This window comes from Leuciscus leuciscus, assembly GCF_965113295.1.
Source record: "Leuciscus leuciscus genome assembly, chromosome: 14".
NCBI classification, from domain to species: Eukaryota; Metazoa; Chordata; class Actinopteri; order Cypriniformes; family Leuciscidae; genus Leuciscus; species Leuciscus leuciscus.
Window position 1 is genome coordinate 9,733,241 of NC_138738.1, and position 10,312 is coordinate 9,743,552.

General features: G+C 37.7%; 1 protein-coding gene across 4 annotated transcripts in view; it reads left to right on the top strand.

The window, feature by feature from the left end:
- frmd4ba (FERM domain containing 4Ba) overlaps window positions 1-9,060 on the top strand; it is a 58,460-nt gene extending 49,400 nt beyond the window's left edge. The window contains exons 20-24 of one of the 4 annotated variants that reach the window (XM_082190006.1): window positions 274-438; window positions 1,544-2,232; window positions 2,943-3,066; window positions 4,849-5,082; window positions 7,776-7,909. In XM_082190006.1, coding sequence (XP_082046132.1) covers window positions 274-438; window positions 1,544-2,232; window positions 2,943-3,066; window positions 4,849-5,080 — 1,210 coding nt within the window. In that variant the 3' untranslated portion in view covers window positions 5,081-5,082; window positions 7,776-7,909. Of the gene's footprint in view, window positions 1-273; window positions 439-1,522; window positions 2,233-2,942; window positions 3,067-4,848; window positions 5,083-6,413; window positions 6,607-7,775 lie in introns of all 4 variants that reach the window. The other 3 variants (XM_082190005.1, XM_082190007.1, XM_082190008.1) reach the window with 3 other exon arrangements.
- The last annotated feature ends 1,252 nt before the right edge of the window (window positions 9,061-10,312 follow it).

Sequence of the window (10,312 nt, forward strand, 5' to 3'; positions counted from 1 at the left end):
GGGACAACGGGCATTAATAGAATGAGCCAGTGAGGTGGAAGTTCAATGAGACCAAATGGCTGAAGTCTGCCCGTAAAATGAGATGTAATTCAGTCGTTTGTTATTTAATCATTTGTTCCTCTAAAACCAATGAGCTTTTGTATTAGATCTAACTAGGTACAAGGGTGGTATAGCGTGAAAAGTTTTTCTGTACTTCCTTGGAGGCTTTGTATGCGGTAAGAACTCCACCCATGAAGGAAGTTTGATAAAGTGTTGTTCTTATCTGTGTTCTAGATTAAATTATGGAGAAGTCCAAGAACCTGTGACCTATATACATGGAGACAGCTTATCAACACACAGCAGCCCCTACTGTCAACCCTCACGACAACCCTCAGACTCGAGGAGCATGCCCCCCACCCCGCAACTTCCCCGCAACGCCTACAGCAGCGTCCAGCTCAGGTACAGTACACAATCAACCCTTCTTCATCACCCTCCCACTAGCATGCCCCCTGAATGACAATTGTTAAGGAATAAAGACTTTCCATGATCTTAGGAACACTGTCTTTGTTCCTTTCTTTGTAAATGTCTTGGATTTCCAGGCTTCGAAAAGTAAGGCTTTTTTAAGTTCCAGGCTTTTTTTCTTTTTTTTATGTATGTACATTTAGAACACCATACTTTGTATTATATTACCTTTGCGTTAAATGAAAAGAAACTAGTTAATGCTGCTTTGAGAGTTTTTGTAATACAGCGGCTATGGGAGTGACAGTAAAAATGACGTTTCTTCTGACTGCCATTATCAGTCTCTCAATTTTTTAGTTTTTCTTTTGCTATTTGAGCAAATGGGAACACACAAAAAAATTAAATACGTTTAATTTATTGTCTCATTTATCGCTATAGAAGTTTACCCAACTATGACAACTTCCGCTTCTGAGAAACCCAGAAATGTGAAAAGTGTTTGTGTATGGCAAAATTGCCACAAACCAGTGTGAAACATTATTCGGTCTAATTAAAGGGTTAGTTCACCCAAAAATGTTGTCGTTACTTAATCACCCTCAAGTTGTTCCAAACGTATATGAGTTTCTTTGCTCTGTTGAACACAAAAGAAGATCTTTTTAAAGAATGTTGGTAACCAGACAATTGACGGCACCCATTGACTTCTATAGTATTTTTTCCCTACTATGGAAGTCAATGGCTACCATCAACTGTTTGATTACCAACATTCTTTAAAATATCTTATTTTGTGTTCAACAGAACAAAGAAACTCATACAGGTTTGGAATAACATAAGGGTGAGTAAGTGGTGACTAAATTAACATTTTAAGAGAGGAATGATCCCTTTAATGTACTAACGTCTCCAGTAAATACAATTGTTTTATTTAAATTATATGTTCTTTTTATTTTATTACATTTATGCATTTAGCAGACACTTTAAGAGAAGAGGAGAAATGCAGAGAAGAAATGTTTTTTTTTTTGTCTTTTAAAATAATTTTTAGTTATATTTCGATAATGTTTTCATGAATTATTTTGCTTCTTCCTGCATGAAGCACTCATTATCGGCAGCGCAGTGGCAGTCTGGAATCTCAGTCACAGTTCCTTACGGAAAGCGAACCATCCGAGCCTGTCTTCACCATCTCTTCTCCTCGTCGTAGCAACAGCACTGAAATTCTTGACGATGGCTCCTCCTACACCAGCCAGTCCAGCGTGGAGTACTCTGCACCCGGCTGCCATTCCCGAGCCAAAAACCGACATCGGAGGAGGCAGGGCAACATATACGCCAACACAGGAAGCATGCCTAACCTAGCACAGAATGACACTCGTGGTTATACATCTCAGCCTCGGCAACAGCCAACCACCACAGCCTATTACGTCACTGGATATCCGCGGTACATGGAACCTGAAGTTTATCAAAATGGACCGTATATGTATGAGACTGAGATGGAGGGACACTATAATGTTAACCCCTCCTACCCCAGACATGACCCTCATGGGAACTATGGCCATGATGAGATAGACGGTTTGGCTCAAAACCTTTATGCCACGTTAAGGCCACCAAGGAACCGTCCTCCATCTAGGAATGAGAATTTTGCCAGAACAATGCAAAGGGCTGAAGTGGTGGAACACTTGCGTGGATGGTACAGCCGACAGAACAAACAACAAGGGTATGATACCTACAGGGGGCCACAGCAAAACCTAGGCTACAGGACCATGTCATCAAGTTATGTACGCAGTGACAGTACAGCTTCCTACTCAACAGGTGAGAAATGTTGCTTAAAAACACTTCCTGTTTCCTTGTGTTACAAATACTTCTGGGCTTCAACGGGCGTCTTAAATTGGTGAATCTCTCGAAAATATTTTACACCAACATGAAAAGAATTATGCTTAAGATAAAAGAAGCCAATTCTAGGACCATTAAGGTGGTTTACATTGCGACCTTATTGTCAGGGCAATTGAGCACAATTTATCAGTAATGTAATGCAATATTCTGTTACTGTTTAGACGGAAGGATTTTATTTAAATCTAAATTATTATAAATTATTATCCTTCAAATTTCCTTATTTTTTTAAATATTTATATCAACATTAATTTTCAAATATAGATGCCAATATTTAGTGAACACACAATTATTAAATTGTTGATGGCAAATGAGGCTTTCACAAAATTGCTTTAATTAAATGAACACGTTTGACATATTTACATAGATAGTAAACATTTTCTGTTTTTAATAATTTTATTACTAAAAAGCTATTGGTAGATTTGAAGCTGTCTTAATGTTTTTTTTTTTTTTTTTATCTGCCAAATGGGCATTTCGGTCAAATATCAGCTATTTAATCAGCCTAGCTAGTCTAAAACCTTTGGTGTTTTGGTTGATTTGAATGCAGAATCATTTTCTTCTCTCTTAAACAGCAATGTTATCTACATGAGGTTCTCCTTCATTAATTTCCTTTCATCTTCATGTAATCGCAGTTAGTTCGGGAAACTGGCACAGTCGACCAGTCATGGCAATGTCAGAGTATGAAATGCCTCTCACACACCATCATCAATCCTACGGCTACAACACTGTCCATCACAGCCACCCGTTACAGAGCAGGTATGACTCTACTGTGCACCATCGTCCTTTACTGATTACCTCATTAGCCTTTATCTGAACCGTCTTAACCAGAGGCATGCCTATAATGGCGTGCTTGGTGATTCTATAGCCAGGGGTGCACATAACATTTTTGGTCTTGTTCTCAGGGGAGAACCTGGGGTTGTTGCATGGTCCTCACATTTTCAAATGCATTTTTTCCTTAACCCACCTCACGGGAGGAACAAATTAGAGGGATGCATAATATATTGTTATCTGACTATACCTACATCCAAAAAAAAAAAAAAAAATCGAGCACACTTTGAAATAGTCACATTTTTATCAGGCAGTAGGCTAATATGGCCTAGTCGAGTCTATGCAGACTGCTTGTTATTATCAGAGATGGCAACGCCGGCGAAGGAGGTAACTTTACGTGACAAACTCAAAAAAGGAGAATTAAAAACAAAGGCAATAGAAGGTCATCCATCCATTTCCCCCCCCCCAAAACGCTATAAATCCATCCTTTTTTTATATATATATATTTTTTTAAATTGATGGTTTGTCTTTTTTTTAAAAGTATTTTGTCATTTATGAGGAAAAAACAATCTTACGTGAGTGACAGTTCTCCATTACGGACGTGACCACTCTGAAAGCGCCGCGGCACTAAAAGACTTTCAAACTTTCACAGAGACCTCAAACAGAAAGCACAAAGCCTTTCTTTAAAGCGAATTTCGTTTTGTATTAATTGTATCTTAATTTTAATCCATGTTTCATTAACTAATTTCGTGGTTTTAATAAATAAAAAAAGTAAATAGGCTATCTTGATTGTTTAGGCTATTTTTTTATTATAGCCTAAGTGTAAAATATTAGGCTGTGTATACCGACATGGATCAATTATTAATATTAAATTCACCTGTCTTTTGTAGGCATAGGCTAGCTGATGGCGCACCAACGAAAAATCCTAAATGATGTGCCAAAATGCGTTTTCTATTAGGCTACAATGAAAATATTGTACGGTCAGGTTTGCCGAAGTTCGTTTAATTTAGGCTATTTATTTATTTAAATAATTTATTTATTTTTGTCCATGTGCGCCGATCGGAGACGGAGTTCACTGCTGATATTCTGAGGTAAGAGAGTTTTCTAGTCTCGCGGCTGTCGTCAGCAGCGCCTTGCATTGCCCAATCAGCGGATGGCGGGCGGGTGCGGTTTTGAAAATTGGTCAAAAACGTTGGTGCGGATGGATGGCGGACGGATGATGAGTTTTGCGATGCGGTTGCGGATGAAATAGCCCATCCGCGCATCTCTAGTTCTGAGGCCTATCCAACACCACAGATTGCGCACCTATCTATCCCCAAATCTTAGGTACGCAAATGAGGGTTGCGGCAATTCATCTGGTACGCATTGTTTAATTGGGTAGCGCATGCGCACCACTTATGTGCATCCCTGTCTATAGCGCTGTACAATAAAGAGCATAAAATCCCTTAAGACCCATTTGAATGAGGGTCTCAAGCTTATAGTGGGCTCTTTTGACATGGCCAGTAAGCACATCCTATAAAACACCTTGAAATGTTCTAGCGAGCACCCAGATATTTACACTTACAAAGAAAATGCTAGTTTGAATAAAGTATTTTTTTTTTCTTGATGTTTGCCATAGTGTCCACTATCAAGCTGATATGCTACAGTTCATTAGGGCATGTTCAAGCTAACAGCTTGCCTGACACAATGCATCTGGTTAATTCTGCAGGAGTGCTGGTGCAGTATCTGCTCTCACGCTTTGTTGTGCTATGACCGTTCTTTCCCTCACAGACATGACTCCAGCTCACACCCTAAACGTGCTTGGCACTTCCCTGCCAGCCCTCAGTACTGTCCTCCTCATTTCTCCCAAGCTTGTTCTTCCTCACTCCCTCCTCCTCCTCCTCCTCTTCCTCCATCCTCCTCTTGCTTTCAGATGAAGCAGATGGGTTTGTCCCCGCCTCTATCTGGTGGTGCAAGACATGCAAGGGTTAATAAAGCTTCATATGCTAAATGTAGCCCTTGATAGTAAGTAAAGCGCCAGCCGTGTGGGGTTGCTCTGTCTGTACTCAGCGTGATTGATGTTTAGTCAGCATCTCAGGATGTCTGGCTTGTTGTGTGTTGTAATATGACTGCATGGCTGTCTTTTAAATGTGCTTGTGTTTCCTCCAAACAACTTTTAAAGGAGTAGTTCACACTTGTGTACTACTCACCCCCTGTCTCATGTCTTTCCAAACTTGTATAGGTTTCTCTCTTCCATAAATATGCAAATAGAATGACCAGAGTGCTTGTTTTCATAATGGAGCGTCTATTTATATCTATACGAGTCACAGTATTCTTCACAAGCTGCAACATTAAGGATTTTTCTTTTGCTGACCTATTAGGGTGACAATGTTTTCACTGGCCCCTACACATAATCTACCATTCAAAAGTTTGGAGTTTTTTTTTAAAGAAATGTTTGCTTTTATTCATCAAGGACGCAATCAATTGATCAAAAGTGCCAGTAAAGACACTTATGTTACAAAAGATTTTTATTTCAAATAAATGTTGTTCTTTTCTATTCATCAAAGAATCCTGAAATAATTGATCACTGTTTCCACAAAAATATTAAGCTACTGTTTTCAACATTGATACAGTTTCTTGAACACCAAATCTGCATATCAGTATAATTTCTGAAGGATCATGTGACACTGAAGACTGGAGTAATGATGCTGAAAGTTTTGCCATCACATTAATAAATGTTTTATATATTCAAATAGAAAACACTTGATTTAAATTTGAATATTTCACAACATCACTGTTTTACTGTATTTAGATCAAATAAATGAAGAGTCTTGGTGAGCATAAGAGACTTCTTTAAAAAACTTTTAAAGTCTTACTGACCTTACTGACTTTTGAATGGTAGTGTAAAAACAATAATAATTTGAAATTTTATATTTATATTTATTACTCTACATTTATCAATTTATTTATATATACATAATAAACAAATTTAATATATCAAATGTAAAATTTTCTTTATAGAGAAAGCAATAATAGCTGTTATAATAATTACACTGGAAACTCTGAGATGGCCATTAACTTAAACAATTTTGCTGGCAAATTAGCCAATAATTTTATCTAGTTTGCATAAATTGCACATTAAAACCAAATGTTTAAGGCATAAAAATACACATACATAAATAACAAATGTAAAATACGGTAATGCAGAACTGGCCCTGCCTCAGTCCATTATGACTAAAGACACTTTGCAAAATAGCTTTTATGAGATCCAGAAAGAAAGTCATACGTGTTTTCAACTAAATAAAAAGTGAGTAAATGGTCCGACTGACTGTTGCTTACCCTTCCTCCCAAACCAGCCCTGACCCCCATCTGCTGGCTCCGCCTCCTGACCCTCTAATGGACAGATACCCACCCGAGTACGGGTTGATGACTCCGGGCAGGAGAAGCCCATTGCTCGTGCCTTTAGAGGTGCCTGGCGCTGTTGCCAGTGGTTATGATCCAGAATACTTTTACACTCATTGCTAGTGACAGACAACACGTAAAACAGTGGTGAGATATGAAGGACTCGCATTTGCCTCTCTAACTATAATGACGAATCACTCAGGGGTTAACAAGACTGCGGTTTAATACCATCTTTTCTACAGCACTTTCTACCGCTTACTCACTGGTGGTGGGATGGTTGTGTTTTCTTCTAAAAAAAGGGTGAAGTATCGTTTTGAGGGGAAGCATGTGACCCTGCGCTTCATGTTTTTGATTGCTGTATGCAAGTTATGACAAGTATACGTGTGTGCTTTTGTATGGTCTGCTTCAGTCTTTAACACTGTTCAGTGATGTTGTGTCTCCCTCAACCTACTCAACACGTTGACGCAATAATCAAAAACAATCATCAATTTGGAAACTAGGCCAGTTTCTTGACCAGATATACTGAATTCCTTTGCACACGATGCTGAAAAACCAGCTGCACAAGAAATTATTTTTGTAACATTGTTGTTCCTGCAAAACCATTGACCTTGACTCTGGTTTTTAGTATATCTGGTGTTGTATTTATATACTACACTGCACGGCCAAACTAAAAGTCACTGTTTGGATTTAAATGCTTAAGAGTCTATGATTGGACCAAAAATTGGTGCACCTCTTGATGGAAATAAATGTTGTGATGTTATTTCCATCAAGAGGTGCATCCATATTTGATCAAGATCTTGTATTGAGAATGCAAGAGTCCAGCACTCTGTAAAGTCTCCTCCAGCACATCCCAAAGACTTACAATGAGTTTAAGGTCTGGACTCAGAGGAGCCAATTCATGTGTGAAAATGATTCTTCATGCTCCCTCCAACCATTCTTTCACAATTTGAGCCTGATGAATCTTGACAATGTCATCCTGCAATATGGCCATGATGTGTCTTCCTACATGGATGTTTAAGAAATGAAAAGCTACACACTCCATCAATTAGGGTTTGAAGAACTGTTGCCAAACATATAACATGCTAAAACATAATAATCATAATAAGAAACATAATAATCACTGCAATAATGATCCAATCATTGACTATTAAGCATTTACCTATTTAAATCCAAACAGCGACTTTTTTCCTTTTTTTTAGCCGGGCAGTGTATGGTCCACTGGGGTTTAAAATATTCAATAAATCAGTGTATTTGTAAGTCATTGTCCATATTTCCTGTAGATTATTAAAACATTTTATTCTCTTTTCTATTTGCAGGTCCTATATAGACGTGAGCCACCACGATTCACACACGAGCAGCCCAATAGACAGCAGTTTTGACTCTGAAGACCAGCAGATGCTGCATTGGCATGAGGACTCTAAACCTGGAACCATAGTGTAGAAAGTGAGAGAAACTCTTTCCTGTTCACTCTCACGTGCCTTGTTCTCATCCCATTTGCTTATTAATAGCAATGAATTCCAAAGTTAGGAATGTTGCCGGACAAGAGCCTTAAAACATGCGTGCGAAGATCATCCTACTAGACGACATGAGAAAGGACAATGCATTCTCTTCGTGAACAAACTATGGGATAGCACTTTGCCTACAAGACACAGCTGCTGTGGAAACTTATGGTGCTGTGGGCAGAATGAACTGGGGGACATTATCTAACCCTCACTCTGTGACATTGAAGGATATTGCAACATTAATATTTCATCAGGCACAAGCTAAAAATGATATGAAGGATTGAAACCAGATTTTTCTCTTGTGCAAAACCCTCATCAAAATATTCCACAATGCTTTTTCACACTTGGATTGTTATTGTTGCTGATCTTATCTTTTCTCGACAAACTTTTACAGTGTTTTTTATGTTCATAAACCAAAATGGGATGTGATGGTGCAACAACAACTTTTTGATTCAGTATTTTCACTTATCACTTTCGGTTTAAGCGCATTCACAATAACAGGCATCATTCTTTTCTGGCTTTGTACTGGGCTTTACACCTGTGCACCATTTTAATTTGGTTCACAACCAGCAATGCTGTTTTTGATCAGTGCGCAACTTACATTTGGATCAGTAACAAGAAGAATTTGTTTTAGCACATGCCAAGTACTAGTAAATCATGCCTGTCAACATTCTACTTTGCGTCAGACATTGCCAAGTATTCAGTTAGTTTTCTAATCCTGTTAAATGGTTTGCAACAGCTCTAATAATTGGAACATGATTATATAGGAGTATAATTGTTTTAATACTGTCTCTAACAATTAGTCAGGTACAATAGTTGTTAGCATTTACTGCACTTTTATACCCTAATGGACTTTGCTCACTCGGAAAGATTGGAAACCGTGACCGAGCACACCGCGTCTCATTCTCTTCAGAAGGGAACTGTAAATGTATTTTGTAAATACTGTACAAACATTTGATACATTTTTCACCAGATTTGTTTTTATCATTTTGAAAGATTTTTTGTTTTGAAAGCATATAATATATAGTTTGGATTTATCAAGCTGGTTCTTAGTAATTTGTCTAAAAAAAAATTCATTGGAATTAAAAATGAAAACCAACATGCATGGCCCTTGTTTTTTGTCAGTTTTGAGCGTGAATGATTTGATGAGTGTTTGTAAATATAACTTTCTTATGGGTTCACAAGGAAATACCACCTGCTGAGATGCAATAAGGAAGTTGCGAGCTTGACTGAGCTTGCAGTTTATAACAGTAAGCAATTTTATTAAGAAGAATTATTATTATTAATTATTAAGAAGTCCATATTTTGCAATAATTTTTACAGACATCCAAAAAAAAGCAACTTACAAGTAGTAGTACAAGTGATTCATTATCAATTTGTCTTTGTGGTTGAAATATTTAGTTGAATTAAAGTTCTCGCGTAAAAACAACCACTTGCATTACAGCTACACACTCGGTTTATTTCCCATCACTTCAAGAGAATTACTATTCTCAGGAGAACAAACAGCTCGTCGTCAATCATGCATGGAGTGTAAAACCAGAAGAACATGTTTTTAAACTCCAACTAAGAGCACATGAGCCACTCCCCTAAAGATAAGCAATCTGTCATCTGTGTACATAATGGACATAATCATGTGGCTGGCTGGCTGGCTTTTTATGCAACACCTTTGATAAATATACATAATGCACTTATTTATGTTCGCACTAAGAAACACTATTTAAAATGCATTCAATTAGATTAGTTTGTGCCTTCTAACCTTCATCCTTCACTTGTACATATATAAATGAAGCCACTGTCATTCTCACAAAATGTATTTTCAAAAATATTATTCAAATTAATGCAAGACTACCATATTTCAATCTAAAATGTAGTTTTTTTTTCAGTGGAAAAGAATGAGTGATATAAAAATAGATCAGTAATCATATAAAATTATATTAAATATTTTATAATAAAGTCTACAATATTTGTTGTTCTCAGTTTATGCCTAATTTCATCTCGTCTGTGCAGGGTGATTTTCAAAACTATTACAGTAATGATTTTTTTCCACATTGAAATGATTTCATAATTCAAAACATCTTGGCTCTAGTCATGTTCTTTGCGCAAATATATTAGTTGCTGTTTTTTTCTTTGGTTTTCTACAGCTCTTGAAGTAATTTGTCTCTCTTCGCGTCGGCCGCTGCTCTTGGCTCTGAGAGAGATACAGGGTCTTTGTTCTGATGAACTGTGTCCCGGGGCTGTCCACCCTACACTGCTCCTGAAGTATGCTGCAGCTGTACCCTTCTGTCTAACCTCCCCTTGCTCCTCTAGCCACCAGCTGTACAAAGATATCAGCCAGGTCATCCACAGCTGAC